Source organism: Drosophila simulans, chromosome 3R, assembly GCF_016746395.2.
Source record: "Drosophila simulans strain w501 chromosome 3R, Prin_Dsim_3.1, whole genome shotgun sequence".
Classification (NCBI taxonomy): domain Eukaryota; kingdom Metazoa; phylum Arthropoda; class Insecta; order Diptera; family Drosophilidae; genus Drosophila; species Drosophila simulans.
The window spans coordinates 16,664,052-16,691,871 of NC_052523.2; the positions used below are offsets into that span (position 1 = coordinate 16,664,052).

Here is a 27,820-nt window from a genome sequence, read left to right on the forward strand (position 1 = left end):
ATGAGGGGTGTGCGATCGCCTACGACAGGTTGAGATCCAAAATGGTGACTCATTCGAAAACCGAACCTGTTTGAATCGTGACTAAATTCTGGATTGATCAAAATGCTAAGCTCAAAGTTGCCAACTTAGCCGTAATGAGTGTACCCAATGCCACTTGTCATAGGGATGCAATCCAAGTGATATGTGTTCATCAATCAGCAATGGTGTCATCAGATAAAACGATATGTCACTCCATTCGTCCGATTGTTCACTTGTTCAGCCTTATACTATGTGGCATATCTGTTGGGTATAATCTAACCCAATGGACACAAGTCCTTTAGAAATAAATCCCCTAATCATGCCGGGCAACTCTTTGCTCAAATCAAAGCCGCCGTGGAGCCATCCGAGCGCACACCGAACAATTGCCCCAAATTCATAATTGCAGGCAGACCAAATGGGTTGACAACAACACACAGTGGGCCAGCCAAAAGGTATATACGGGTGTACGAGTTTATATATATATATATATATATGTACGTGTGTATATATTGAAATCGGGGCAGGAGAACATCCACCCGGAAAGCACCGAAAAATGGGGCAACTAAAATAAAATCAAATGAACAATGGAGCAGGCTAAGTGCGGATAACTGGCGAGTGTGGGTCAGCCTGGCAGTTGATAACTGTCCGGATTCCGGAATCCGTACTCCGGAGTCACTGGGCATTTTTGTAACGCCCCCGCTCTCAACAGTGAGGATAAGTAGGGGGCGTGGCACTCGGATGGGGCGGGACTTAGCATTAGCGGAAGTTGACAAAGGAGGCGAAATGAAGGCAACATCGACACGAATGCAAATACAACAAAAGCGCAAATGTCATAAGCCATAAAGGAGGTGAAATGAGTGGGGTGCTGAGAGGTGGTGAGGGGGTTTCAGAAGGAGGACAACTCCTTGTAGCCAGACTTTATTATGAGCCAAGCACAGGACTTTAAAGCCGCCGGCAAGGACATTTGCTGGCAAAAAGGTAAACACGACGCATATTTAACCAACTGGCAAATGTGAATGAGGACGCCGCGGATGAGAGGCTGATGTGAACTGAAAGCTGAATGCTCCGGGCCAGAAAGCAAAACAAGAGACGCGGATGAGGGGCAGGAGGTCGCAGGAGCGGGAGGAGGAAGTGGGCGAGGTGCGACCTCATTGACTTTGGCGGCACGTTTTCGGATGAGTCGACTTGGCTGTCGTCTTCTGTCGAATGAACCTTCTTCTATCCTTATGTTTGCCCCTGTCCAGTAGTTTTCGGTGCGTTCATCCTACTCGTCAAATATAAAATGAGGAAAACTTTTGCCGCATATGTAAGCGGCGTGGCAGGCGTACAATTATTGGTTGTTGCTCTGCTTGTTCTTCCTGTTACCCGTCGCATGCCACATGAAAAATGAAAGCGAAAATCAATAACGAGGCACGCGATACGAAAAGGCCGCCCACTGACCCCCAGGATGCGGATCGAAAAAGGGGACCAAAGGAAGGGGGAGCATGAGAGGTGGCAGCATATCCAGGAAAAAAAAGGGTTCTCCATTGTTGGCCGACAAACATGAGGTCCTGCTGATGTTGTCTGTGCAAGCTGGCAAAGTAACCGAGTGCCAAAGGACTGGAACGAGTGTTTGCCGTGAATGTCGTTGGCGCCTGAAAAGCTCCCGCCAGGAAGCCCCCGTTCCCCCAGTTCCTCATCCAGCGTCTTGCCTTTGTGCGCATAATTTATGCTCATTGCGAGCCAGACCCAAAACCCCACATCTCATACCCCAGAGCAACCATCAAGGCAACCCATATTTGTTCGGTTTTTACGAGCCTCATTTTTTAAGGGTAGCTTCAGGATGTCACTGAGCTTGCCACTCATGCTGCACAGAAAAAAACCGAATAGAATAATGATCTAAAGATCTCTCCTTAAATAATATATACAAATTTTAAGAATATAATAGTTACTCAGCAGCGAACACAATTTTTTTTAATGTTTAAAATGGAATGCGGTTCGGAAAAAATTGTATGATTCTTCTTCAACACTTCAAGGGTATTAAATCTTCGAGCACTTAAGTGTTCGCCTGCTTTCAGACGAGTGGAGTAAGCTGCTTTGGATTTTGGCTTTAGATTTCGTTGACTGGGCTCAGAGTTCTGCCTTTTGTTTAGCCCACATATGATGTGTGCTACGTGTGTTTGTTATAAATATCAGACGAGAACGCCTATTTGTGTCGAGTCAACAGAAAATCAGGAAGGAGTTAAAGCTGAAGGAAGCACAGCTGGTGGTTTTTTTTTAGCCGCATGCTGGTTTCCACTGCGGCTGCCAGCCAGCGTAATTATAATTATTAATGAGTACAGCAAATGAAATTAGAATTTCACATTAGCGCTGATTATGTGCGTTGCATAATGGAGTCGCCACCACGTTGCGTATACGCAGCGTGTTCCCGGCCCATCGCTGCTACCACTAAATGCAGCAGCCATCGCCTGTCTAAAAATATGAATTCATTTAGTTCTTTACCTTTATATTTTTGAAAATGCATATAAAAAATATACAACTAGTGTGCGACTGGCATGGCCATACATACTCCAAAAATGCTGCGCTTTTCCCCATGGCTTCTTTCATTTTTTCCTCTCGTGCTTTTTTCCGTGTGATATTTTCGTGGCATAAATGGGTGAAGGTTAAGCAACGTAATATGGCCAAATATAAATACAACAAACTATGGATGGCTATGGGCCCTATGAGTATGTACATACATTGTATATGTACGTATGTTGGAGAGAAAAAAAGAAAAAAAGCAGACGAGCACACACATCCAAATCCATCCAAGGTGGGGTAAATATGCAACGGGCAAGAGCCCCAATGCTGAGCCAAGCGAAATCCGCAGAGAGACATGAACGGAACGGCGAATGCCGGGGCTTCCCATGAAAACAAAATCAAAAGCTCACAATTAGGCCAAGAGACAGCAGCAGCAGCAGCAGCAGCAACAACAACAGCCAACATCGATGTGTACGACAGACATGCAGCCAGTGCGAGTGTATCTGTGTGTGGGTCTATATGTAAATTACTTGGGGGCAGCGAAGCCAAACTGCGAAACTATGTCGCTAGGTCGCTCGTCAATACGGTTTTGGGTGTTTGGTGGCAAAAAAGGGGGACAGTGGCAGTAGCAGCAGCACCAGCGATTCCAATCAAATCGAATTCGTGTTTGCAGGTGCCTCAGCCAAGGTGCGTCTATGAATTATCCATAAATAAAGGCGAAGGCAGTCAAATGGCAACACGACAGCCGAGCAGCAACAGCAAAAGCAACAACGGCCACAAAAGACTAACTCAAACACAAAGAACTTATGGCAAGTCGAAGTAAACAAGTGAGCAGGTCGATGGGCGGATTCCCGATGCTCGATTCCCCTCCTATGCCAATCCAAAATGCCTCCCCCAGGTCCTCATGCATGCTCAAGTGTTCTCTTCTGACCCGGTGGCTACGGTTGCCTGGATGGCGGCCATAAACGTGCCAATGGTTTCGCCATCTAACAAACCACTTTCGGTGAAATTGGAAAATCAAAACAATCTTCGAATAATTAATGCCTCAAATGCAGGAATGTTAGGAGAGGATACTCAACTTGATTGATCCGATTGTTTGGTAATGGGAAAGATAGAATTTTACCGTACTTATAGCAATTCGATGATGAGTTCTAGGTTTCATAACATCACTTTTTAAAGTTGACAAAAATAATTTAAGAAAAATATCTATATATAGAAGATCTTGGTTCTTGGCCTCGAGTCAACGACAGCATCTGTGATTACTTTTCATTTTCAATATGGCACAAGTCAAAGTGAAATATTAAATCAAATTACTTGACAACCCTAGCTGACAATGAAACAAATATTTGTCGTTGTGCTTTATTTCTGGCATTTTAATTAAAAATTGCCCCAGTTGTCGGCGAGCCAGGCGACAGTTTTTGTACAACTACTGCTGCTGCTGCTGCTGCTGCACTTGGCCAGGCCAACAACGGTTTTTAGTTTTCAGTTTTCAGCTTGCAGGCTAGGGCACAAGAAATGGCAGAAGCTCTTTTGGCAGCCAGCGTGCCCGAAAGAGATGGCTGCAGAGCGGCAGAAAGAGAGCGGCATAAGAGACGGCGACAAACAGCGTCCCAATTTAGCCAGAATCGATGCTGGCAGGCGAAATTGTAATTCATTCGGCCCTTTCCACCCTTTAAACCTATTTGTACATGTATGTTGCAGCTACAACTGCAGCAGCACGGCGGCAACATGAAGCAGAAACGGAGATGGTAGGGATATTATCTCGATTACCTAAGACATAGTCAGTAAATTGCATTTTTAAAATTGTAAGTTAAGAACTTTACCTATCATATTCATAGGTATTGTAGATAGCTGAACTGCGAATTTCTTATATCTGGGTAACATAAGTGCCTAGGTAAATAAATAACAACTTGGTACGCGACCGCCTAGATACTACGCATCCCTGGCGACGACAACACGGTTTCGCTTGAGGAATGCACATCGTTTTGCTATCCTCCTCACCTGCAGATGTATGTTCCACTCGCCGTCTCTTTCTGCGCCCTATTTGCCTCTCTCTCGCTGGTTCCTATTATGGCTATTATGTATTTCGCTTGGCAGAAAATTCCTCTAGATTATTGCTTATTGTTATTGTTTAGCCCTCCTTTGTTTTCACTTATTGCTGATGCTTCTGGTCGGAGTGTTTTTGTTTGCTTTGCTCATTTTGTTGCCCAGAAATTTGTTACGTCACTTTGGCAGCGACATTTCATTAACAGTAATTCAATTGAACGAAGAAGCCCGAGCAAAAGTACATGCATTTTTTCCATTATTACAAATGCAAGTAATTTGTTATGGCAGCTTTTTTGTTTTCATTCGATGACGCGCAGTGAACTTGAACGGCGCCAAAGTCGATGGATGGGTAATTGTAATTGTAATTGCTGTTCGTTTGTTGTTTTCATTTCTTTTTTTTTACTGCGAGCTTACCTCCAATGGCTTTCAATTGATGCAGCCAATTAACTGAGACGGCAATTACCGCCTAGTCGATAGATAGTCTGCCAAGCGATATCCACGGGCATTGGTTGCAATTAAAAATTCGTTGAATATTTATGGACATGGCGCGGCAAGGTCGCTGGGTTGGCGGGCTTTCCAATTGGATTAGAGATTATCGAAAGCTAAACAACAGGTCAGAGCCCATTAGCTTATTAAAAAGAGGAATAATTGGCAACCTAACGAGGTTCTGCTAGCGCAAAAAATAATATTCCGATTTGGCTATAAAAATGTGCAACTTCAATCAAGTCATTAAGCTTCAATTAATTATAAGTATTAAACACAAAAGTTGGGAATCTTTCTTAATTAAAATGACTGGCTATCATTATTCTACGTCAATGAGAACACAGAAAATATAAAAAAAATATTTACGAATTTTAAGCTACTTAAAATCTATTAAGCCGGAACTAGTCACATGACGCGGACTGTATATGAACGTAGCTTCTATTGAATTACAATACCAAATGGGAATCAAATGGGAACCCCCGTCAATGGTTAGCGAAACTTAAGATGGAACACCCCGAAATAGAAGAAGTTGTCTGGCTGCCAGCTTCCATATGGAAAACTTGTGGTGGCCACAATTTCAACCCCTAGAAATTACTGCGTCGCGGTGCTCCGATCCTCCAGTGATTCCATTCATTCAACCATTTATTACGAGCCCATTTCGGAGGCTTAGAAAATTTTCCCAGAAAATCGAGCACTTTAGTTTACCGCCGAGTTTGCAGTTTTGCACTTCAGTTTTAGCTTCAGTTCGATGGAAGGTTGGAGGTTGGGGGGTCCCTAATCGACTCGAAAATGGGGCTCGGACTCTCGGCTTATTAGCCGAGCCGAGAGAGACTCCGGGTCGAAATCACCGCCGTAACCATTACGGCAAATAGGTTAACAGCAGTTTCGTGCCTTTTGCATGAACACGGCCCTCTGCGAGCGTGTGTGAGTGTGGGTAAGTGCGTGTATGTGTGTGTGTGCTTGTTTACATAAACCTTTTCTCGTTTCGTTTTGGCTTAATTTTTCCCAGTTATTTTGTGTCCCCCTGCACATTTTGCACCGCGAAAAACAGGATCTTATAGTTGGAGATCAATAACTAATGATTAATATTCAGGACTTCCAAGATCAAAGATAACAGAGCTGTTAGAGTGACCTAATTTCTGGCAGGCTAAGTTCACACTGCAACTTTTGGCTGAACTCAGCATGAATCAGCTGATTGCACATATTACTTTAAAAGCTAAATACACTTCACTACTATTTCTCTCTGTGCAGTGCACCTCCTTCTCCTTTTCCACCTCCTTTCTCCGTTTCTGCTTTCTGTAGCTTTGCCAGTGGTGCAGCAACAGCAGCCGTAGCAGCAGTTTAACCCACATACGAGCTGCCCCACCAAATTGCGCAACGGGGGCGTCCAAATGGGGGGCGTGGAAAAGGGGGTGGGCGGTGTGAGGGGCTGTGAGAGGGGTCGACAGTGTGAATGCAAATGAAACGAAACGACAGACAAGCGGACAATTTAATGCCTATTTGCATTTAACAGCAGCTGGGGGAGAAAAAAAAAACTAGAATCAAGTGTCGGGTTAGGCTATGAAACGAGCAAATTGATGAGCAGATAAACGTAAAGGGCGGTGGGCGGGTGTTGGGGGGAAAGGTGGAGATGAGCTACAACTTTGATTAGCATGCCAGATGCAGATGGAGAGAACGAAACGAGAGATGTAGGAGGAAAAAACAGAGAGAGAGAGAGATCGGCCAATCAGCAGTACATATTCAAACCCATGTAGGAATAGGAATATAAGCATTCGCATTCGCATTCGCATTCCGCGTAAATATGCTCCAAAGCAATTTCATTCGATTGCGCAAAGGGGCAAACTTTAAAGTTTAAATTCAGTCGAAATTCTGCAATTCAACTAGCTTTTATAAGCTGAATAACTATTTACTTAAAAATGTAGCAATGAGTCAACCAAAGATGTGAGTAGTTAAATAATTTGAATCATTCAACAAATAAATTTGGGCATATTTCCTCATCCCATCAAAGTTTGAATACGAATACTTTCAATGTGAAAGATACAAAAAAAAGGAATTACCCTTTCTGAATTAGAGAATTCTGAGAACCACAACATGTACCTGCCTTATGCTAAACTATGCTTAATCCAAGAACTTATGACTAGTTTGAAATATATTCACCTTTCTGCAAGGAGTCGTGCATTCAGCTGCAATTAATTGAGTGTGGGTATAGATAAGAACAACTATATATGGTACTTTAAGCGCTGACTGGCTTACGCAGTACGGCTTTACAATATGTTTTAAACTTTTTCAACTTTTTAACTTTTACTCGTTATTCGCTTTCCTTTGCTTTTTTCTTCGTTATATTGGGTAATTCAATTATTCAATTATTGTTTCATTTGGAGACGCGACAGTGGTTTTTGCTGTTGTTGTTCTTGTAGTGGATCCTGAATTGATTCTGGGACTTTATTGTGGGTTTTTACTTTTCGGGCTCAGCTGCTTTTCTTGTTGTTGTTGTTGTTGCTCGCGGTTATATTTTGAACAATTACACACACAGGCACACTCTGATTAGATTTACATACATATGTTACCGAAGCGAAGCGCAAAGTTTTTAATATATATTTTTTAAATATTTAGCGCCTGCTTACGCTTCCCCTTTTGCGCTGCTTCATCCGCCTTTGCCTTTTACGTTTTTCCGTTCAGTTTTCGTGCGCGTCTTGTCTCAGCGTGCTTTTTTTGATTCTAACGACAAGTTTGCGTTTGCTGCTAGCAGCTGAAAACTTAACATTTTTCCACTCTCTCCGCTCTCTGCGCTCTGCTCTCTGGCGCTCTCTTGTATCTGTGTGCCACGTACACGTGCCCGTCCGATCACATTTCTATCTAACATTCGGACTCGGGAACCTGTGTGTGTGCGTGCGTGTTTTCTTTGTCTGCTTTGCATTTTCTACATTGATTTTTAAATTCGAATGCGGGAAAACAGCTTCGCTCTCGCGCTCTGGGCTTTTCTCACTCTCTCGCTCTCTCTCTCGCGTTTCGCTTATTAGGGCACTAGGTTTTTCATGAAACGTTGGAAAATTGCTGCACGTTCCTGCACACAAGCACACGCAAGGCAGCGACAACTTTTGCATTTCCTGCGCCAAAAACGCAAAGCTTGAAAAATAATATCGCCTTGAACGAATTGAACTTCTATCGCACATTTGCCATTCAAAATGTTTATGACATAATAATTGAGCAATGCCATATGTTGAAAAGAGCTAAAATCGAAAGATGGAGCGAGAAATAACAGGGGGCAGTCTTAGAATAACGAGAAAAACTCGTTGTTCGAAGCAAGCAAACGAAAAACATTTAAATAAATATATAAATTATGTATACGCGCTGTGTGCGTTGCGTTTTATCAGCGAATGAGAGGGACGGTGCGAGAGAGGGAGAGAGCTAAAGCTTCACACAGATACAAATTGGCAGCACGCTGGTGTGCGTGAGCTGCTGCTTTGACACACTTTTATGTGACGTCGTTAATTTCGTTTTTTTTTTGGTGTTCTCGTTCTGGTTCTGCTGCTCTTTTCCACATTCTTTTATACCCTCCTCTTTCAAGGAGCTTTGCTTTTGAACATTTCATAGGGACGGGAAGAAGAAGTCGAGTTGGAAATTCAAACACATGTTTGCCCGTTTTCTATTTTCCTTATCCAATCAGACGTTCGCGTTCCAGTTGGCTTTTCGTTTTCAGGTGTTAATTGAATTTGTATTTCAATTTCTGTTGCCTCCGCCTCCTCCTTCCTCTTCACCATTTCTTCCTCTTCGTCTACCAGTATTTATGTAACCAGCATGAGCGAGCGAGAGAGAGAGAGAGATGGAGAGAGAGCACATGCCAGGGCATAGATACTTTTTTTTGGCATTGAAACAAAACGTAGTTCACAAAAAGCACACGCACACCAGCACACGACACGCGCACACAGATACACGCCACGAAAAAAGAACTTAGAACAAGAACAACTCAAGAACCCAGCTTAGACACACACACACACTCACGCACACATTCGTACTTGATTTAATTAAATTAAATTCCAGTCCGCCTCAAAAAACAACAACAACAAGAACTAGAGCTGCATATATTCTGCGATTTAAGCGACACTGTGTGTTTTATTATTCGTTTTAGTTGGATTTTATTCCTCGTAATTGTTTTGAACCACTTTTGTTTAGATGCCTTGTTTTTGTTGCAGAACTTGACAAGCAAACACACAGGCAGCAACAAACATATAAACAAACTCACTGGCGACCACGATGATCTGAATCTGACGCTCTGACTCTGTGACTGAATCCAACTGAACTGAAATGCGGACTCAAAACTTGAAAACAGCGAGCTGGCTGAGATTTTTGTTTCTGTATAGAAAAATTCCGATGGTCGTCGTTGGAAAGAGCGCGAGAGCGTATCTTTCAGATACAAATACGAATTCGGATTCCGATTCGGATTCGGTTTTGCTTTCGTTGCTCGTTTCGGATTTTGAAGAGAGCGAACTGCGCAGCGATTCGCTCTCTATCCAAAACAACCACTTTACGCTCAATCCGGATTTCCATTTCCATTGTGCATTTTCCAATTGCCTCCGCGCTCTCAGTATCTCTATCTCTGTAGGTCATTCTGGCAATACTAGTACCCCGCACTGGAGCTGATAAGATTGCACTCTGTTTTTCATCCACTAAAACTATAACTCATGATTATGGCTTTAATTAGTCGTCTCAAAAGCTCGTTTCATAATCAACATAAATTCAAAACTTAACAATGCAATAATCCACTGTTTACTAATTCAAGTATTGTTTCTGTATAGATTGAAACATATTCGAAAAAATTGATAAAAAGAATTTTTTGTTAGTTTACTGAGAAAAATTAAATATTCATATTTAATAATCATAATATTCGATTCTAACTAAAGTCTGAATTACAGTTTTCAATCGTAATTAAATTCTTTTTCGTTTTCGAATAAAAACACAATCGTTGTTTTTAGTTTAGAATAGCACGTAAAAGTCGATTCTAAATGAGACTCAATTTTATTCACTTTGTAAAAAACAAACGTCGAGATTAATATCATTGCAGTTGCAGTTGCGTCATTATCACTAAGCCTACTTTACAGTTAAACGTTAGTTATAGTTACGATTCATTGTTATAGGCAATAACCCCATTGGGGATATCGAGTACAGACATGTATTGCTTGCTGTGGGACTGGATGGATATCACAAAAAAAACGTAAAAACCTAGGGGAAACAGAGTAAAACGTGTAGTTACACGGGGGGTGCGAAAAATACACCGCTGCGTCATAGGATTGAATTTCCAAACCCTCGTGTGGAAGCTTGAATAAATAAATGATACGTAGTATGGATTACGCATTACGTCTTTCGGTGCAGTCAGTGCTTGAGTCGAACATTAAACGTAGATTGCCTGTATTGCAGTGGATTAGCATCCGAGATTCATAGTCTGTGAGATGGTCGCTTGGCTTCAGTGTCTGCTGTATCCTTTGCCAGAACACGTTGCGATCAGCTTGAGTGACTGCTCACATAAGCGGCGGTTTCCATGGGGCACACTTCCGGCGCCACCATGCCATCCAAGTGCTCCAAATTCTGCAGGAAGGTCAGCGTCGTGCGCTCGCATCTCGCCACATTCGGTAGTAAGTGGCACACATCCAGCTGGGAAATGTATTGTACATATTGTACATCAGAACAATTAGTCAAACAATATGGTTAATTATTTATAAATAGCACTTCTACAGGCTTTGATATTAATATAATAAAATTCAAAGAATCTTTAGAGCTCACCTTCTGTGCGTTCTCCTCTGGAGTGCCGCATTGCATCAGATTGGTGCGGTGCAGAACGTAGCCTACTCGCTGGGTTTTGGCCGAGCTCTTGGTTAAGCGTCGCATCACCGACACATCGAGATCCTCACGAGCCGAAGGATGATCGCCGCCAAATTGTCCCTGTGCCCCGATCCACTCATTTTCAGCGAATATAAACTTGTCCAGTGGGTCCAGCAATGATTGCGATGCTTTGTGAGCGGCACTTGTCAAATAGCCGGCCGGATGAAGCTCTGACGGTCGGACACAGTTGTTAATCTTCTCCAGCACCAGCCGATAAATATGCAGCACCGGCCTGTTGTCCAAAACACCCTGTCCCAGGCCGCGTTCATCATCGCTGGCCAGGCGACGATCTTGCATAATCTCCAGCTCGCCCGAGGCGAGAGAAGATCCACCCAGCGGTTGACCCGTAAGGAGAGTGAGTCGCATATTGGCATCCTCGATGAACATGCCCGAGGGTATGGGATAATAGTTGGCCTGCAAAGGTAGTTTGTCCAAACGCCGCCTCTTGATAAATTGCAGTCCATTGAGATCCGTGTAGAAGATGTCGCCACTGTCGATATGCGTCTCCAAACGCATCACAATCTCTGTGTTGTCCAGTGAGCCAATGTCAACCAGATTGCGAATCTCAGGTGCTCCGCCGCGCATTATGGTCTGGTGCACCACGCTCGGAAGTCCCACGCTTACGGACGACTCCAGTTTGCCTTTTGTCACCAGGACCACTGGCTGGCCAAGCTCGACTGGCGAAGCTGGTCCATTGGGCAGGAACAGATAGGCACCGGACCTATCGCCATGCGATCGAACGCCATACTTGAGGAACTTGAAGTGCACCGGCACATGTGGGCTATCCTGAGTAAGCTGAATGGACTTAAGGAGACCCTGCTCCGAAAAGGCCAAGGTGGGTCCGTTACCAACCCGTAATGAGATCTCTCGAGGATCGCCAAACTTCACATCCTCCGGATATTGGCCCAATGGTAACGAAGTCGGGTTTTTACGGAACAAGAGATTCGATGCATACGAGGTGTGCCTATAAGTAACATTAAAATGCTTATTGAAAAAGTATAAATAAATAGTAAAAATAGAAGACAATCAACGCCGTCTGGTTAATGGAATGACATCAAACACAATATTTAACCTGTTTATGAGTGACAGTCATTAGCTTTAACACTGAAACACACTTAAGGAATACCTAACCGTAGATAGTTATCAATTTACAATCCGTCAATAAATAAAACCTGAACTCTATAAAAATACAACCAACCGAAACGTGTTACGAAAATGTACAATTAATACAGAAATTACGGCAGGGATTCTTGTCCATTTGATAAATTGGTAATGTTTAACTGGCTACTCACTCTGGCTTGGAATCGGAGATGGTTAGAACGTAGGTGGCCAAGCCCATGGGCGGCACCCGAGCCTTGAAGATGATGCGGTACTTGGTGGTGGAGCCTTGTGGGTGGATAGTCTTTGTGAGTGTGTCGTGGTGCCAGCTCCACACCGGGGATACCTGAGCCTCCACCGGATTGTTTGCCAAGTCGGTGACGCTTACGAAAGGACTGGATACATAAAAGTCCACCAGCTGCTCCCGCCAGTGGGGCAGGGTGTTGTGCATCACCACATGCTTGGAGGGCAGTATATCCTCGCCCAGTATTATGGTGGTACGACTGTCCTCTACACCAGATCCTGGCCAGCGGGAGTCGTCCAGCGTAAAGTACGAGAAACTGAAGTCCGGACTGTAGATGGAGGGCTTTGTCAGCAGTCGGTAGACCGACTGTTGCATTACCATTTGACAGGCTTTCAAAGCATCCTGCATGCGTTGCTCGTAGTCGACGACTACGTGTGTTTTGGCTGTGCCAGTTATACCGTCGTGGTGCTGGAACAATGACAGCTCCCTGCGGGCCTGCTCCAGGCGCTCCTCGATGCGGGCCATTCCGTCCCAGGAGTGCCAGGCGGAGAGCATTTCTGCTGCACGTACATAGTGCATCAGGACGCGGTCCATGCGCTTGTGATACGGGCGGGATGTGTAGTAGCCACTCCAATAGTTATCCGACCGATCGGCGTATGTGAAAAAGTCACCGCTCAGCGTGGGAAACTCGGCTTGTCCCGCCCTTTCCGCCTGGTGCACTGCATCAAAATATTCCTGCAGTGTGCCGAACTGCGCCTGAACATTGAAGTGCGCCTGGCTGTTGATGTGTTCGAACAGCCTTTCGTAGTTCACGCGCTGCACATCCCACTCGGTGTTCTGCTTGAAGCGGAAGTCGTCGCCCAACGGAATCAGCAGCACGTTCGTGCGATACAGCTCGGCCTTCTTTTTCCACTGATCAACCAGCAGATCTGAGCGTGCTGCCACATTTTGATCACTGATTGCACGCGGCGGCACCTTCCACGGGCAGCTCAAACCGAAGGCGCCCATTCGTTTGAAATCGAACTGACAGCATACCTTGGGATCTGGACCACAGGTGTGAGGAATGTCGTACGAGTAGAAGGGCATCATGTGGGTGAAGAGAGCTGTGTCCCCCTTGTTGTCCCAGATCTGGCGCCAAAGAAACTCAAGCTGGCGCTGTTGGGCCAGTTCCTTCTTCACCGAATAGTGCGTTCTCTGGATAAGCATATTCTTGAAGCCACTCTTCTGCAAAATGTACGGCATAGTGGGACTGTGTCCGAAGGGATCGATGGCCCAGGAAGCAGTGGGTGTAACATTCATGAATTGCTTCAGCCAGGTTTGGCCTTCTGTCAGCTGCAGCAGTACGTTTCGCCAGTGGGAGTTGGCCTCGTCCGGCATTACCCAACCTCCAGTCACAAATTCCAACTGTCCATTCTTCACAATGCTGTAAATATGTAAATAATTTATTATTTTTTTAATAAAAAAAAGAATATCGTAGTTGTTGAGACTGCCAAGTTTATCACTTCCTATTTCTGCTTTGGGTTATAAATATTAAGTAGATAAGTACAAAGCTGTTTCGTAAAACAAGCAGCTCGTGACCATGAATTTTGTTTATCTAAACGGTTTTGGAGCAATAACGTAGTAAAATATATCACTGCTGCACATAACAACTGTGTAAAGTTTATGGAGTGCAATAGCGAAATGGCATTGCACTTTGTTTGTGGGTTAACTACCGATTTTAATACTATATAGGAAAAGCATGCTTACGACTTCATCTGCATCTTTTTGTTCTCGCCCAAATCGTGATAGAACCGGGCAAAGTAGGAGATCTCCGCCCAGATGAACTTCATCTCGGGATTGTCGTGCAGATGCCGCAGGGCATTGGACAGGATGTGCTTTGTGTCGTGCTGGTAGTAGTCCTCGAACGTCTGAATCCATCCAGGATCGTTGTGCGAGTGCGGCACAACAAAGACTTTCAGTTTGTGATGGGCGTTGTACTTCAGTGGATCGTACTTAATGTTCCAGCCCTGTTTCCACACGCCTCCGTCGATGTCCTTGAAGGACATGCGATCGTATAGCTCCAGCATCTGTACATCCACATTGGGCACGTCCTGGACCACATCTTGGCATTGTCCTGGCCTCGGGGAACGAGCCACTTTAAGTGGAGGTCTTATTGGATCTTCACGATTGGATGTTTTGGCCAGCCGCGCCCTGAGATTCCGCATCTCCTCCCCGTGCTCCTGCAAACCATTTTGCAGCTCCTGCAGCTTGTTTTCAATGTTTTCATAGTTGGGCTGCTAAAATATAGAAGTTATTATACATTCGAATTGATTTAGAAGCATTTATTTACCTTTATTTGGGTGGCTGCCGGCGCCGCAAAGTTGAGGATTATGTACAGGCTGAGGAAAACCAGCAGGCAGCCGGAGCATATTACCAAAGCGAAGCGCCGACGTATTCGCAACATTTTCCGGTTAATTAAGCATGGAAACGTTGACGTCAGAGACACAGCAGCCAACTGCAACAATCCAATCGGTTGGAACTTGCGTGGTTTTTTTAGCATAAACAAATCAGAGCTGCCGATATGTTTGCTTTTCCCGAAAATCGATAGGCTGCCAAGTTATCGGCGCTGAAACTCTGCGAAATGTTAAATGGTTTTTAATGGCTTAGAAAAACAAAAATTTTAAGGAAATTAAAGAAAATGTAATAAGACTTTTACATTGTTTGTGTATATTGATCCTTTTTTAAAAAAATTAATAACCTTATGTTATCTTGGTATTACAGCGCATAAGCTGTTAACAAAGTTAACAGATACCTCCAAGTGGCAACGCCATCCAACTCTGTTGCTTCTGTTGTGATAAACTAACGGTAAAAACACATTCTTGTATAAAGATTAACGGTCAATGCAATTGATAAAAGAAAACGTATTAAATGTTTAAAGAATGCTGAAATTTTTCAAATATATTGTATCATTTGTTATTGAGCCGCTGTAAGCGATATCAACAATTTTTGGCGGATGCTGTGTGTTTGTTTTGCTGACAACTATCGATTTTGTCAGACGCAGCATCTTCAACTGAACGGAAAAGGCGCGTTGTGCAAATTTTATTAATTGATTATAGATCGTTGAGATTATATTTGTGACTTTATGATGAAGCGACAGAATGTTCGAACCCTTTCCCTGGTGGTATGCACTTTCACCTATCTCCTAATTGGAGCCGCTGTCTTCGATTCCCTGGAGTCACCAACGGAGGCAAAAAGATGGGATTTCCTACAGAGTAAGAAGCTTAATTATATATTATCCTGATTTTATATTCATGAAGTTATATCATCAATTGTAGCCGTTAAGAACAACTTTGTTAGAAAGTACAATGTGACTGACGAGGATTTCCGTGTGATGGAAATCGTCATCATTGAAAATAAGCCCCACAAGGCCGGACCTCAATGGAAATTCGCCGGAGCTTTCTATTTCAGCACGGTTGTACTGGCTATGATAGGTAAATTAATTATCTATTAAATACTTTGTATTGAAAAGATTATAATCCTATCGGAACTTTCTTCAGGATACGGACATTCCACACCAGTCACAATTCCGGGAAAAGCTTTTTGTATGGGCTATGCTATGGTAAGTGAGCTTACAATACCAATCTCCAGTCTCTTAATGACCTACTACCTATATAGGTGGGCATCCCGCTTGGTCTGGTGATGTTCCAGTCTATCGGAGAACGTCTGAATAAGTTTGCATCCGTGATTATAAGGCGGGCAAAGAGAGCCAGTGGAGCCCGCTGTACGGATGCCACTGAAATGAATCTTATGTTGGCCACCGGAATGCTCTCCTCCATAATAATCACCACCGGAGCAGCAGTATTTTCACGATACGAGGGTTGGAGCTACTTCGATAGCTTCTACTATTGTTTTGTCACCTTGACGACAATTGGTTTCGGCGATTATGTGGCATTGCAGAACGATCAAGCTCTAACTAATAAGCCTGGCTATGTGGCACTGAGCTTGGTCTTCATCCTATTCGGCTTGGCCGTGGTGGCCGCCAGTATCAATCTATTGGTGCTCCGCTTCATGACCATGTGAGTCCATGTTTTATTGCAGGAAATATCTTATTTAATGGATTTTTAATCATAGGCAAGCGGAGGATGCGAAGAGAGATGAGCAGGATGCCCAGAACCTGGCCGGAAATGCACAGCCAGTGACCTTCGATGATGAGTCCACGTACAATATGCACGGCAAACTGCTGGAGAACAACTACACAACGGAGAACGATGAGACCGCCTCCCTGTGTTCCTGCACCTGCATGGGCGGCACCAGGTGCCTGAATCATGAGCAGTTTGTGGACCCGGACTTTCAGCCTACTGACATCATCGAGAGCACCTTGTGCTTGAAGCGAGCCTCCGTCTGATATCCGTACAGCCAGCTGTGGGACTCCTCATTGTAGGAGCCAGAGCCAATGGATAACCAAATCGTAGTTACAATCCTGTAGAGAACCAGCCGCCGCCAAAATTTGGTTGTTAGACGAACCTTCCTCCCTACGTAGATTTTTACACCAGGATGGGTCGATCATATTTGTCATAATACATAGGATTGGAGAGCAAGGTTAATAGTCTTTAAAAGGCAGTTTTTGCATAAGGAGTAATCGACCCATCCCATTATAAACCACCCATATAAACATTTACAAAGGAGTAAACTCCAGGACATCCATGTCAATATTAATCGTATCATCTGGTCGGTAGCCTTGGAATTTACTATTGCTTCCAAGGCACCGCCAAATCCATCCCATCTCGAATTTTAGCCGTGTATTCTTTTATCTATGTAAGTACTATTAAAGTTTTTGCTCAAAACGGTGAACTGAGTTTTCTGAAATCTGTGTGTGTGTGAAATGTGTCGAAATCGGAAATCGCAGTAGCCTATTTGTGAACATTCGGTGTAGAAACCCAAGCCAGGTTCAGTTCACCTCAGTATCAGCTAGCTCGTACACGACTAAAATCAAAACCTGAAAAATTATACGTTTAAATATTCAGTCTTTTGCCCAACTCAGACTGTTTTAAAAACTCGGTTTTTTTTGTGACATTTTTTCGCTGTGAAAAAGGGGCACCAATTTTACTATCGAAATGCGTGAAATTGTACACATTCAGGCCGGTCAATGCGGCAACCAGATCGGTGGAAAGTTCTGGGAGGTAATCTCGGATGAGCACTGTATCGACGCGACCGGAACGTACTACGGCGATAGTGATCTCCAGCTGGAGCGCATCAATGTATACTACAATGAGGCCACCGGTGCCAAGTATGTTCCACGCGCCATTCTCGTGGACCTGGAGCCCGGCACCATGGATTCGGTTCGCTCTGGCGCATTTGGCCAGATCTTCCGGCCGGACAACTTTGTCTTTGGCCAATCGGGGGCTGGCAACAACTGGGCCAAGGGTCATTACACCGAGGGTGCCGAACTGGTGGATTCCGTCTTGGATGTGGTGCGGAAGGAGTCGGAGGGCTGCGATTGCCTACAGGTAAGTTTGGGGGATTGGGAATTTATCTGGAAAAGTCCACTCTACTTTTCTCTAACAGGGCTTCCAGCTGACCCACTCGCTGGGTGGCGGCACTGGCTCCGGCATGGGAACCCTGTTGATCTCGAAGATCCGCGAGGAGTACCCGGACCGCATCATGAACACCTTTTCGGTGGTGCCCTCGCCCAAGGTGTCCGATACGGTAGTGGAGCCCTACAACGCCACCCTGAGTGTGCATCAGCTGGTGGAGAATACGGATGAGACGTACTGCATCGACAACGAGGCGTTGTATGACATCTGCTTCCGCACACTGAAGCTGACCACCCCCACCTACGGTGACCTGAACCATCTGGTTTCGGCCACCATGTCTGGTGTGACAACCTGCCTGCGTTTCCCTGGCCAATTGAACGCTGATCTTCGCAAGCTGGCCGTGAACATGGTACCCTTTCCCCGGCTGCACTTCTTCATGCCCGGATTTGCACCGCTTACCTCGCGAGGATCGCAACAATACCGGGCCCTTACCGTTCCGGAGCTGACCCAGCAGATGTTCGATGCCAAGAACATGATGGCTGCGTGCGATCCGCGACATGGTCGCTACCTGACCGTCGCCGCCATCTTCCGTGGCCGCATGTCCATGAAGGAGGTGGACGAGCAGATGCTGAACATTCAGAACAAGAACAGCAGCTTCTTCGTGGAATGGATCCCGAATAACTGCAAGACAGCGGTGTGCGATATTCCGCCCAGAGGTCTGAAGATGTCGGCCACCTTCATTGGCAACTCCACCGCCATTCAGGAGCTATTCAAACGGGTGTCGGAGCAGTTCACTGCCATGTTCCGTAGGAAGGCCTTCTTGCATTGGTACACCGGCGAGGGAATGGACGAAATGGAGTTCACGGAGGCCGAGAGCAACATGAACGACTTGGTATCGGAGTACCAGCAGTACCAGGAGGCGACTGCCGACGAGGAGGGCGAATTCGATGAAGACGAAGAAGGTGGCGGCGATGAATAAAAGGATTATCTTCCCACCCAACATCACACACACATGAACACCAAAACAGGCTAGCGGGGGAACCCATGAGGAAGGAACATTACACTGGATCTCTGGGCCTCAGCATATTGTGCTTCGAGGCCCGTCGATTGTACATATTTCCTATTAGGAATCTTCACATTTGGATTATTTATCCTTCACACACATACAGAAGACATATGCCCACCTTTGTTCAGCTCATGTTGCAATTGCTGTGAATTCTGGGTTACCAATAAATGTTAATTTATAAGCAGACAAGATTACCAACTGCATATTTCTTAATTATAAATATTCTGGATTGAATTGAATTTAAGGTTAAGCGCTCAATAAATATTTATCGAAAGTTTATATATTGACAATCCTTTTTTAGAGTTGCCTTACGAAAGTGACAGGTTTCCTTTTTGACAGGTCGTCATTGTACAAGTCATTCAAGTCATCGAAGTCAAGGCAGCAAGATGTATTATCCGACTACTCCAACTACCTCTCGCAGTGGCTATCTGCGCGGCCGCAAGCGCATAAGGCCGCATCCCATATCGCAGCTGCAGAGTGGAAAACCGACGTCGGAATACAACGAGGATGAGGATAGCACAAATGTTGATCCAGAAGAATCCATCAGCTCCAACTCATCGGAGACGGACACCTCGATGGACGTGAAAGCGCAGGATATCAGCACGGATAGTGGTCTGGACACTAGCCAGGAGACCGGCAACGAACCGCGCTACTCCCTTCGCAAGATGGATAAGAATTCTCTTTAGTGGTTTATTCAACTGAAGGGACTACACGGGTGTGAAGGAACAGCAGCAGCAGTGGCATCGGGAAATACTTAAGCGAAATATTGAGATACTCGGTAACGAATTGTAATAAAGAGTTATCCATATCCAAAGTCTAGACATCGTCGAAAAGTCCTCGGGGTGGCGGGCCGACAATTCGACCATCTGCTTCCGCCTCGTAGTCGGGGTCTCGGAATCCCACCTGCACCTGGGTGCTCACACCGAAACGGTCGTTGATCTCCTCCGACAGGGATCGCGGTACGCCCAGTGCAGAGGAAGAGGCCACTGCCGCATAGTCAAAGCTGCTGTCGCCATCGCGCAGCAGCCCGTCGGCGGGCGTGCGACTACTGGCCAGTCCACCGGGTCCACCACTCCGGTATTTGCTCAAGTAATCGCTGCCCAGAACCTGATCGGTTCGGTTGAAGTCACGCCGTCTGGCCATCGCCTCCTCGGCACGCTGGCGGCGGCGCTTTTCCCGGGCTATCAGATCCTTTCCCTCTTGCACCAGCTCGGTGGCAATCGTTTCGTTCTGCAGGAACTGCTGAAAGCCGAGGGCATTCAGTGCCCGACTGCCGAGACTAAACCAAGTGGCCAGGCAGAAGGCCAGCATACACATGGGGAAGTAGATATTGAAGCCGTTCGAGATGATGCCAATAACATCCATGTGGCCCATGATCTGCGTGTAGACCGTCTCCATAATGCGCTGAGGAATAGTTTATACATTGTCAGTATTTCAGTGTTTACGAAAAAGTTTACTACTCACATTGGGAATAATGTGTGTGTCCATATGGATGAGACCCAGGAAGTTGAGGCACATGGGTGGTGTCAGACGGCAAAGCAGCATGCCGCTGAAGATCAGACTGTGCTCGTTGGTCTGGTGATGCGGTGCCAGGTAGTACAGATTGAGGAAGCGTATCCTCAAGATCGTGGAGTAAGTGCAGTAGAAGAAGTAGCAGAGGACAACCATAGAGAAGACTTCAATGGTAAAGAAGTCGTAGCTCTCCTTGGCCACGTAGATAACATTGGCGAAAATGGAAAGCACAGGGTGGCGACTGAAGAAGGTGAGCTCGCTCCACACCACCATGGCCGACATGGTGGCGGTCAGAACGCACATGGTCTTGAGGAACGGAGCCTTCAGCAGGCACTCCCAGTACCACTGCAGCGTGGCGCTGTAGCATATCCTCTCCAGCTGCGTGCGCTGGCGCGGAAACTCCGATTTGAAGCGCCGGTCCGAGGAGTGTATATTCTTGGCCACATCTTCCAGATGCAGCACTGTCTGCACCTGCACGCTCCAAAGCGCTTCGGTGCGCTGCAATGTTTGCAGCGATTTAATTACTTGCTTATGAATGCGAACCAGCGCCTTTTCCGAAGGCAAGATAGTTGAGCTCGTGGCACCCATGCCGCTGCCTCCAGTGCGAGCAAAGTTTCGGCTCGCACGCTCTTGCAGCTCAATGGGAACTTTGCGCAGAATGGTCTCCAGGCAGGGGCGCAGCTCGTGATTGTTGGGTATGACGCGGCTAAGGCCCTGCAGGGATTCCAGGATGTCATCCACATGCTCCTCGGCCTCGGCCTTCTCAGTGCTCAATTTGGCGGCCTTAAAGTAGGCATATTGCAGTGCGAATCCCGGCTTGGCGTTGTTCCACAGCGATCGAGGTACCTCCACCAGAGCGTAACCCAGTAACAGAATGAGCAGGAACAATCCCCATGTGTTCGATGCGGACGAGGCAATTGCCTTGAGCTTTTGCCAATCGAGAGACTCTCCTTTGACGGCAATATAGATGAGTAGTACGCCACAGATGAACAGGTAGGAACCGTAGTAGATGGCATTCTCTATCAGTGCCGATTTCAGTTTTCCCTTGACGGTGAAGTCGCCCGCCTTGAGGTACGACTGCATCAGCGGCATAATCAACCAGGTGAGGAACTGTGAGCTCCAGTAAATAATGCGCCAGAGGTTGGGAAACACGGAGGCGGGCACCATGCCCCACGGCTCCTGGCACTGAGGCGGCGGAGCCACCGTGGCGCTGGACGTATTGGTCACATTTGGGGCTGGTGTCGGTCGGTGCTCCTCCACGCACTGGCGGTAAAGCGTCTGAAATGGTAGTAATACAAATTGTTAATTGTTATGGGCTCTTATCGAAGGAGTTGATAACCAAATGACAATGGGGTATATCCAAAGCCGGAAAGCGGATAATTTGTGTTTCTTTAATCAATTCGGGTTTTTTGCTGTCTAGCTTTTCGGGGTGATTCATGTGCAGATAAGAAATTCCAGACCAAAATCAATGTATGCTTACAATTTGATTGGTGTCGGAGAAGCTTTAGATAAAAAGTTTATCTATTTCCATTCGGAATTTAAGTTTTGTTTAAAAATTATTAAAGTTTCACATGCAATGAAATGCAACAAACTGTGTTTCTATGGAAATGGAAATCTAAAGAGCACTTTTTTATGAACGAAACGTGTTTTTAAATATTTATAACTTCAGCGCTAGTCTTATATATATTAATAACCCTTGGAATATATATTTTACCTGCATCAAGGATATACAAAACCATAACATATGGCAGAAAGGACAAAAGCATTTGCACGTATTAAAGAAATACCAATAGGCACTTCTACGAAATCATATTGATGTGACTAAATATTTAGTTGATTCATAGTTTCTGTTGTTTCCTATTGTGGCTATATTCGATTGCAAATGGTTTTCTAGCTCCACATCCCTACTCACCGATGTCACGTCCAGCGGAATGGTGAATACAATTAGGAAGGAGAAACACCAGGCGGTCAGCACGGACAGGGTGACCAGGATGTGCTGACGTGGTATGTTTCCGTAGCGGTACAGCGAGATGCTGGCCAGGAATAGGGCGGCCACGATGCCGAAGCTTAGTAGGTACGCCATGCTGACTAGTGCTTATTCCGATCCCGATCCCGATCCTGGTGCGTGGTACTCAGTTCTTGTGCTTTGCAGTGATTCTCTGTGTTTGTGGTGCGTGCGTGTGGGTGTATGTGCTTATAACAAACGTATTTCAGCGATTGAGGACTGGTTCATAGCGAGCCTGTGGGCTCCGTAGACTTCTTCGTCTGCTGGCGCTTCTTCTGCAATTGGCGAGCGGTGGCCCGATGCATTTCCTCCAGGCGTTCCAGCGCCTGCGTCTTCAGCGGCATCAGATGTGGCCGGCAGAAAAGCAGCTCCGTTTTGTGCTCGAAAAATAATTTTCCGGTTGTGGGCTCAATCAGATCGATTTTCTGCAGGACCTCGGCCTCCACTGAGGACATCCTTTGGCGCTCCGCGGGCGGTCAGGGGCGTGGCCGGGGTGTGGTGGGAGCTGGCCTTAGTGGTATCTACGCTACGCCGGTACCAGTTCACCTTTCCTTCGTCGTGTTTGTTTGTTTTTTTTCTCGGTGAATCAAATCAATCGACTTTATCAAAAAGTGTGAACGTGTGCGTGGGTGGGCCTTACAGCACTGTTAAATTAAGTATAACGTGCGTTTTCATGTTGACATGCTCTGGTCACATTTAACTATGTTGTTTAGTTGAGAATTTATTCATTTTTTACCACTTTTGTGGGTAGGAAATCATTTTTAAAGCCAAATACATTTATATTTAACATTGCTTATTTACAATCGTAGCTAGTTTCAAATATTTAGATCTTGACCAACACTATAAACAACAAACTCCTTTGTAGCGAGTTGGCAGCCCTTGGCCATTGTTTTTGTTTTGCTGGCACAGCAAGAGAAATTCTTAAATTAGGAAAACTTAGTTTGGCCTGGCCAAGATTGCTCAGAAATGGAAGCGAATGAAAGCGCGGTGCAAGGTACGGACAAATCACCGGCTTGTCGCACCAGCGGCGATGGCATGGAGCAGCCGGAAAACAGTGGAGCGGCCAAAACAGAGAGCGAAGTCCCATTGAGTGCTGATGTGGACATCAAGGTGAAGAGGCCGCAATTGTCGCGGAAAGACAGCTCCGTTGTTCAGGAGGCTGTCATGGGCAGGAAGACATCAACCAGCAGCGGCCACGCCTCAAATTTGCCCCTTCCTGGCTTACATACCCTGTACAGAAGGCCCGAGATCGTCACCCGTAGTTTGGCGCCTGTTGTGCCCAAGGGGGAGCTGGTCCAGATGCGGCCAAGACTGGTCACCAGCGCGGACTCGGTGCCCGAAAATAAGAAGACCAAGGCACCGAAATTCGTGCCGTACGAACCATATCCGGGTGCCGTGAATCCCATGATCTCTGAGCCAACGAATAAACACAAAATCCATCGGGATAAGAACAACTTGGATATTGCAGTGCTGGTGGATCAGGTGTCAACGCTGCGCACCCAGGAATTGGAGACTGAGCCGACGGATATTAAGGAAACAGACACAGCCAGCAGCCAGGAGCTAAACTCACTTAAAGAGGAGCTGGCCAAGATGCGTGAGGAACGCAATTACTTTCAAGCCCAGTATAAGTTCCAAACGCAGGTGAACAGCGAGCTGAAGAGCCTGCTGGTGGCCTCCGTGGGCGAGGATCTGCAGACACGGGTTAATCTCCTCACGGAGGACAAACTGCAACTGGCCAGAGCTCTACTGGACACTGCCAACAATTTGACCACCCACACCGAACAGATTGAGTTCCTGGCCGGCCAGTGTGAGGTCTGGCGATCTAAATTCCTCGCCAGCAGCGTTATGGTCGAGGAGTTAGCCCGCTGGAAAGCCGATCTCACGCAGAAGAATCAGCTACTGAACGAGTCAACGAAGCAACTGCTGCATGCCACCCATCAGATCCGCGAAATTCAGCTAGATATGCTTAAGCAACTGAAGTTCCTGGCCAAGATTCGTTTCCTCAACCTACCCGCCACCGATGTAATCAGCCTGAGTGCCGAAAACCTGAACATTCTCCAACGCATGGTCCTGCACACTGGCGTGGGCATTCCCGAGGAGACACTAAAGTTGTCCAGCGCCAGCACAAGTCCACTTTGTGAGGCGGAGAAGTACGCGGTTAGGGTAAGTACAGCAATAGTTGGTGTTTTTGACACCCAGTTAATGGTACACCTTATTTACCTTCCCACCAGGCCTTGGAATTCATTAGTCAGCCCCTTATGGCCACCGATGAAGCCATACGAGCACTTTTCGACCAGGCCCAGCGGCCCCACTACGTGCAATCAGCTGCATCCGAAGTAGCTCCTGCCGATAATCAGCAGCAATAGTTGAAAAACGCAATAGTTGTCGACAGAAATCCATGTTATGTGTGTGTGTAGGTCTAATAAATTTTATATACAATCGAATAACATAAATGCAAAGCTTTAAAGGTGCTTAAAACAACAGATTCTTGAATTTTGGAAGAGTGCCTTTGACCTTGTAAAGCAACCTTTGTTAACCCCTCTATGTGGACTTCTTTTCGGTGGCGTACAGATCTAGACGTCTCTGCCCAAAGACGGGAATCTGCTGACGCACCTGCTCCACCTCGGAGAAATCAATATCGGCCACCAGGGTTTCCTCGCCTTCACTGGCACTCTGCTGCACCTTGGCCCATGGGTTCACCACCATGGAATGGCCATAGGCCACATACTCGGCGCTTGTGTCACGGGCCGGCGATGTTGTGACCACAAAGAGTTGATTGTCATTGGCACGGGATCGCTGCAGTAGCTCCCAGTGCAGTGGACCCGTGGTCATGTTGAATGCAGCCGGGTAGATGATCATCTCGCAGCCTGCGTTGCGATAGAGCCTCGCCATCTCCTCGAAACGAATGTCGTAGCAGATGCCGATGCCAATCTTGTGGCCATCTACGTCGATGATGGTGAAATCATTGCCTGCGGACAGCGTTTCCGACTCCTTGAAGCGAATGCCACCCTTGACATCTATATCAAATAGATGCATCTTGCGGTGCTTGGCCACAAGGTCACCGGTGGGTGACCAAACCGTGCAGGTGTTGTAGATGGCATCGTTTTCGCCCAATTCAGGGATTGTTCCGCCCACGATGTACACCTGGTGCTTCTTGGCCAAATTGGAGAGCTGCAGAGAGGTGTAGCCATCGGGAATGGTCTCGGAATACTCCCGAAAGTACTTGGTGCCGTATGGAGCATTGAAGCACTCCGGCAGAGTAATCAATCGGGGCTTGTGTTCCTTGACCGCCGCCTCGATTTTGCTGACGGCGTTTTGGACATTGGCCACCTTGTCCTTGGAACCCTTTAGCTGCAGAAGCGCCAAACGCATGACTATTAAATAATAAATATTTAGGTGGAACTGTTTTAAATTATGAGAATCACTTACTGTTGCTAGTTTTGCTCATATTGCTGCAATTAAATGTTATCTTTTTGCGGTTTGATAACAGATTTCATCGCAAACAAAACAACAACAGGTTATTGCAGGGGCGTAGTAAAAGGGATCAACATTTATAAAACATATTATTTTACCACATATTAATAACACATATACTTGGCAAAAAGCGTAATAAGTTTATTACTGTTGAATATTCAAGAATATAACATTAAATTGTATATCAAATCCCTACTTTGCTAACAAAAAATAAATAATAAACAAGCCCCATAGAACTATGTTTTCATGACAATCTGGCAAGGTCTGCAGTGCTCGAAAGTGCCGTACAGTGGGCAGCGCAGCCAAGTTCACGTCGTGCGCGAACAGGGTTGCCACCTTTCTTTCTAGTTTCGTCTCTTTGAGGTATGCACGTGTTCAATTTACAATTTCACGCAAATTCGCCGAAATGTGTGAAAAAAGCGTGAAAATATACAACGAAATGCAGCCCAAACTGCGCCCACCCTAGTGTAGCACCAAACTAATAATGATTTTCACCGCTTTTGCATATGTAACCCACCAATCGCCACGACCAGCAGCAGCAACAACAGCAAAATGGTCCAACGTCTGACGCTCCGGAGACGCCTGTCCTACAACACACGCTCCAACAAGCGGCGCATGTAACTATCCAACTGCAATACACCCCTCAAATGCAACAAATATGACAACGCACCCTTGCAATTTACAGTGTTCGCACGCCCGGTGGACGTCTGGTTTACCAGTATGTGAAGAAGAACCCCACCGTGCCCCGTTGCGGCCAGTGCAAGGAGAAGTTGAAGGGTATCACCCCCTCCCGCCCCAGCGAGCGCCCCCGCATGTCCAAGCGCCTGAAGACCGTGTCCAGGACCTACGGTGGAGTGCTGTGCCACAGCTGCCTGCGCGAGCGCATCGTGCGCGCCTTTCTCATCGAGGAGCAGAAGATCGTCAAGTCGCTGAAGAGCCAGCGCGAGGCGCTCGTCAAGCCGGTGAAGGCCCCCAAGGCCAAGCCCGAGCCCAAGAAGAAGCCCGCCGCTGGAGCCAAGGGAACCAAGGCCGGTGCCGGCAAGGTCACCAAGGGTGGTGCTGGCGCCAAGGGAGCCGCTGGCAAGAAGCCCGGCCAGAAGCCAGCCGTCGGCAAGCCCAGGAAGTGAACAGCCCACGCAACGAGTTCGGTGTACTGCTAAATAACTTTTAAAATAAATTGTTTTTTTCCAACTGGATTCATTGTATTTTTAGTTTGACCGTCCAGTCGGAATGTGTACTTTACTTATTGGTTGTTCTTGCTTTCCAATCAGACAGTACCATTTTTAATCTTGTATAGCTACCTCAAGACAATTTAATATATTTAAAATAAATAAGTTTTAAATATTCCGTTTGTCACAGAGTTTCACTGTGCTCGTAGTCAAACGTTTGATGATTTTTCAGAATTTATTGATAATTATAAAAATAAGATCCAGTGTTATTTTTCAATGTGTCAACTTGTGGGAGTGATCACTGTATTTTCATTTTACGGCTAGGTGGCAACTCTGTAGAGAACAGCTGTTCGTCAGAAACAATTGGAATTTTCTTGAAAATCACGTAAGTCGTTGATTGTTTATAGTTTCTTGCAAATGCAATTGTTATTTTGTGTTTAGAATGACGGGAACCAAGGTGTTGCGCTCCCTGCTGCACGAATTGCGCCAGGCATCTCCAAATGGCTGCATCAAGGACTCGCTGGCCGCGCGCTACATTTTGGCGCAATACAAGAAGTTCGCCACCACGGAGCAACAATTCTGCAAGGCGCGCAACGAGGCTACTTTCCTGGGTCAAACCTACCTAACCTACCTAGCCAGCCAGCGCCAGTACTTGAAGCTCTACAAGGAATACCACGGGAGGGGCGAAAGATCCGTAAGGGATACCGCCGATTTGGTGGGCTTCAAGCTGCCCTCGGATCCCAAGTGATCTAGTTATATAGAAAGATAGTTACTAGCGTAGTGCGATTAAAGCGTCCCAATGTTGCAAACTCCGTG

General features: G+C 46.1%; 11 protein-coding genes across 25 annotated transcripts in view; 6 read left to right on the forward strand and 5 right to left on the reverse strand.

Moving 5' to 3' along the window:
* Window positions 1-9,402, reverse strand: part of LOC6728790 (RNA-binding protein Nova-1) — a 37,025-nt gene extending 27,623 nt beyond the window's left edge. For 8 of the 13 annotated variants that reach the window (XM_039294633.2, XM_039294631.2, XM_039294630.2 and 5 more), the window contains exons 1-2: window positions 9,290-9,402; window positions 7,204-7,469 (exon numbers count right to left, since the gene is read on the reverse strand). In XM_039294633.2, the coding sequence (XP_039150567.1) occupies window positions 7,204-7,225 (22 nt within the window). In that variant the 5' untranslated portion in view covers window positions 7,226-7,469; window positions 9,290-9,402. Of the gene's footprint in view, window positions 1-7,203; window positions 7,487-9,289 lie in introns of all 13 variants that reach the window. The other 5 variants (XM_039294615.2, XM_039294617.2, XM_039294619.2 and 2 more) reach the window with 5 other exon arrangements.
* A 607-nt stretch (window positions 9,403-10,009) lies between these two features.
* Window positions 10,010-14,852, reverse strand: LOC6728791 (alpha-mannosidase 2). Of its 2 annotated transcripts, none has more exons than XM_002104090.3 (5): window positions 14,595-14,852; window positions 14,012-14,538; window positions 12,216-13,688; window positions 10,825-11,887; window positions 10,010-10,695 (listed from the first exon to the last, which is right to left on the reverse strand). In XM_002104090.3, the coding sequence occupies exons 1-5, from the start codon at window positions 14,802-14,804 to the stop codon at window positions 10,546-10,548; spliced, it is 3,423 nt and encodes a 1,140-aa protein (XP_002104126.2). In that variant the 5' UTR covers window positions 14,805-14,852; the 3' UTR covers window positions 10,010-10,545. The 2 variants fall into 2 exon arrangements, with proteins under 2 accessions (XP_002104126.2, XP_016035483.1); XM_016175026.2 differs by having other exon boundaries at window positions 14,012-14,541.
* A 211-nt stretch (window positions 14,853-15,063) lies between these two features.
* On the forward strand, window positions 15,064-17,095 carry LOC6728792 (two pore potassium channel protein sup-9). The gene is made up of 5 exons (XM_002104091.4): window positions 15,064-15,516; window positions 15,580-15,735; window positions 15,802-15,863; window positions 15,920-16,320; window positions 16,376-17,095. The coding sequence occupies exons 1-5, from the start codon at window positions 15,387-15,389 to the stop codon at window positions 16,647-16,649; spliced, it is 1,023 nt and encodes a 340-aa protein (XP_002104127.2). The 5' UTR covers window positions 15,064-15,386; the 3' UTR covers window positions 16,650-17,095.
* A 10-nt stretch (window positions 17,096-17,105) lies between these two features.
* LOC6728793 (tubulin beta-2 chain) lies at window positions 17,106-19,033 on the forward strand. The gene is made up of 2 exons (XM_002104092.4): window positions 17,106-17,751; window positions 17,810-19,033. The coding sequence occupies exons 1-2, from the start codon at window positions 17,359-17,361 to the stop codon at window positions 18,755-18,757; spliced, it is 1,341 nt and encodes a 446-aa protein (XP_002104128.1). The 5' UTR covers window positions 17,106-17,358; the 3' UTR covers window positions 18,758-19,033.
* A 129-nt stretch (window positions 19,034-19,162) lies between these two features.
* LOC6728794 lies at window positions 19,163-19,530 on the forward strand. The gene has a single exon (XM_002104093.4). The coding sequence runs from the start codon at window positions 19,231-19,233 to the stop codon at window positions 19,528-19,530; it is 300 nt and encodes a 99-aa protein (XP_002104129.1). The 5' UTR covers window positions 19,163-19,230.
* On the reverse strand, window positions 19,521-22,451 carry LOC6728795 (LMBR1 domain-containing protein 2 homolog). The gene is made up of 3 exons (XM_002104094.4): window positions 22,269-22,451; window positions 20,309-21,634; window positions 19,521-20,248 (listed from the first exon to the last, which is right to left on the reverse strand). The coding sequence occupies exons 1-3, from the start codon at window positions 22,437-22,439 to the stop codon at window positions 19,661-19,663; spliced, it is 2,085 nt and encodes a 694-aa protein (XP_002104130.1). The 5' UTR covers window positions 22,440-22,451; the 3' UTR covers window positions 19,521-19,660.
* Window positions 22,452-22,461: 10 nt separating this feature from the next.
* LOC6728796 (BBSome-interacting protein 1) lies at window positions 22,462-23,026 on the reverse strand. Its single transcript, XM_002104095.4, has one exon. The coding sequence runs from the start codon at window positions 22,814-22,816 to the stop codon at window positions 22,586-22,588; it is 231 nt and encodes a 76-aa protein (XP_002104131.1). The 5' UTR covers window positions 22,817-23,026; the 3' UTR covers window positions 22,462-22,585.
* A 134-nt stretch (window positions 23,027-23,160) lies between these two features.
* Window positions 23,161-24,846, forward strand: LOC6728797 (golgin-45). Its single transcript, XM_002104096.4, has 2 exons — window positions 23,161-24,524; window positions 24,593-24,846. Exons 1-2 carry the CDS (start codon window positions 23,328-23,330, stop codon window positions 24,725-24,727), a joined length of 1,332 nt encoding a protein of 443 aa, XP_002104132.1. The 5' UTR covers window positions 23,161-23,327; the 3' UTR covers window positions 24,728-24,846.
* On the reverse strand, window positions 24,744-25,954 carry LOC6728798 (omega-amidase NIT2). The gene is made up of 2 exons (XM_002104097.4): window positions 25,791-25,954; window positions 24,744-25,735 (listed from the first exon to the last, which is right to left on the reverse strand). The coding sequence occupies exons 1-2, from the start codon at window positions 25,807-25,809 to the stop codon at window positions 24,903-24,905; spliced, it is 852 nt and encodes a 283-aa protein (XP_002104133.1). The 5' UTR covers window positions 25,810-25,954; the 3' UTR covers window positions 24,744-24,902.
* Window positions 25,955-26,067: 113 nt separating this feature from the next.
* On the forward strand, window positions 26,068-27,031 carry LOC6728799 (60S ribosomal protein L34). Of its 2 annotated transcripts, none has more exons than XM_016177135.3 (3): window positions 26,068-26,198; window positions 26,369-26,452; window positions 26,521-27,031. In XM_016177135.3, exons 2-3 carry the CDS (start codon window positions 26,388-26,390, stop codon window positions 26,960-26,962), a joined length of 507 nt encoding a protein of 168 aa, XP_016035485.1. In that variant the 5' UTR covers window positions 26,068-26,198; window positions 26,369-26,387; the 3' UTR covers window positions 26,963-27,031. The 2 variants fall into 2 exon arrangements, with proteins under 2 accessions (XP_016035485.1, XP_016035484.1); XM_016177134.3 differs by having other exon boundaries at window positions 26,078-26,198; window positions 26,372-26,452.
* Window positions 27,032-27,231: 200 nt separating this feature from the next.
* On the forward strand, window positions 27,232-27,816 carry LOC6728800 (protein FMC1 homolog). Its single transcript, XM_016177136.2, has 2 exons — window positions 27,232-27,389; window positions 27,446-27,816. Exon 2 carries the CDS (start codon window positions 27,447-27,449, stop codon window positions 27,750-27,752), a length of 306 nt encoding a protein of 101 aa, XP_016035486.1. The 5' UTR covers window positions 27,232-27,389; window position 27,446; the 3' UTR covers window positions 27,753-27,816.
* Window positions 27,817-27,820: the final 4 nt, after the last annotated feature.

Excerpts from the sequence above, each read along its gene's own strand:
- LOC6728797 (XM_002104096.4), top strand. The coding sequence starts at position 23,328 with ATGGAAGCGAATGAAAGCGCGGTGCAAGGTACGGACAAATCACCGGCT. Across the intron at positions 24,525-24,592 it reads CGGAGAAGTACGCGGTTAGG|GCCTTGGAATTCATTAGTCA; the intron begins GTAAGTACAGCA and ends CCTTCCCACCAG.
- LOC6728792 (XM_002104091.4), top strand. The coding sequence starts at position 15,387 with ATGATGAAGCGACAGAATGTTCGAACCCTTTCCCTGGTGGTATGCACT. Across the intron at positions 15,736-15,801 it reads GGTTGTACTGGCTATGATAG|GATACGGACATTCCACACCA; the intron begins GTAAATTAATTA and ends AACTTTCTTCAG. Across the intron at positions 16,321-16,375 it reads GTGCTCCGCTTCATGACCAT|GCAAGCGGAGGATGCGAAGA; the intron begins GTGAGTCCATGT and ends TTTTAATCATAG.
- LOC6728791 (XM_016175026.2), bottom strand. The coding sequence starts at position 14,804 with ATGCTAAAAAAACCACGCAAGTTCCAACCGATTGGATTGTTGCAGTTG. Across the intron at positions 14,542-14,594 it reads CGGCAGCCACCCAAATAAAG|CAGCCCAACTATGAAAACAT; the intron begins GTAAATAAATGC and ends TCTATATTTTAG. Across the intron at positions 13,689-14,011 it reads AAAAAGATGCAGATGAAGTC|CATTGTGAAGAATGGACAGT; the intron begins GTAAGCATGCTT and ends ACATATTTACAG.
- LOC6728800 (XM_016177136.2), top strand. The coding sequence starts at position 27,447 with ATGACGGGAACCAAGGTGTTGCGCTCCCTGCTGCACGAATTGCGCCAG.
- LOC6728793 (XM_002104092.4), top strand. The coding sequence starts at position 17,359 with ATGCGTGAAATTGTACACATTCAGGCCGGTCAATGCGGCAACCAGATC. Across the intron at positions 17,752-17,809 it reads AGGGCTGCGATTGCCTACAG|GGCTTCCAGCTGACCCACTC; the intron begins GTAAGTTTGGGG and ends TTTCTCTAACAG.
- LOC6728799 (XM_016177135.3), top strand. The coding sequence starts at position 26,388 with ATGGTCCAACGTCTGACGCTCCGGAGACGCCTGTCCTACAACACACGC. Across the intron at positions 26,453-26,520 it reads CGCTCCAACAAGCGGCGCAT|TGTTCGCACGCCCGGTGGAC; the intron begins GTAACTATCCAA and ends TGCAATTTACAG.
- LOC6728795 (XM_002104094.4), bottom strand. The coding sequence starts at position 22,439 with ATGGCGTACCTACTAAGCTTCGGCATCGTGGCCGCCCTATTCCTGGCC. Across the intron at positions 21,635-22,268 it reads TTCCGCTGGACGTGACATCG|ACGCTTTACCGCCAGTGCGT; the intron begins GTGAGTAGGGAT and ends CTACCATTTCAG. Across the intron at positions 20,249-20,308 it reads ACACACACATTATTCCCAAT|CGCATTATGGAGACGGTCTA; the intron begins GTGAGTAGTAAA and ends ACTATTCCTCAG.
- LOC6728796 (XM_002104095.4), bottom strand. The coding sequence starts at position 22,816 with ATGTCCTCAGTGGAGGCCGAGGTCCTGCAGAAAATCGATCTGATTGAG.
- LOC6728794 (XM_002104093.4), top strand. The coding sequence starts at position 19,231 with ATGTATTATCCGACTACTCCAACTACCTCTCGCAGTGGCTATCTGCGC.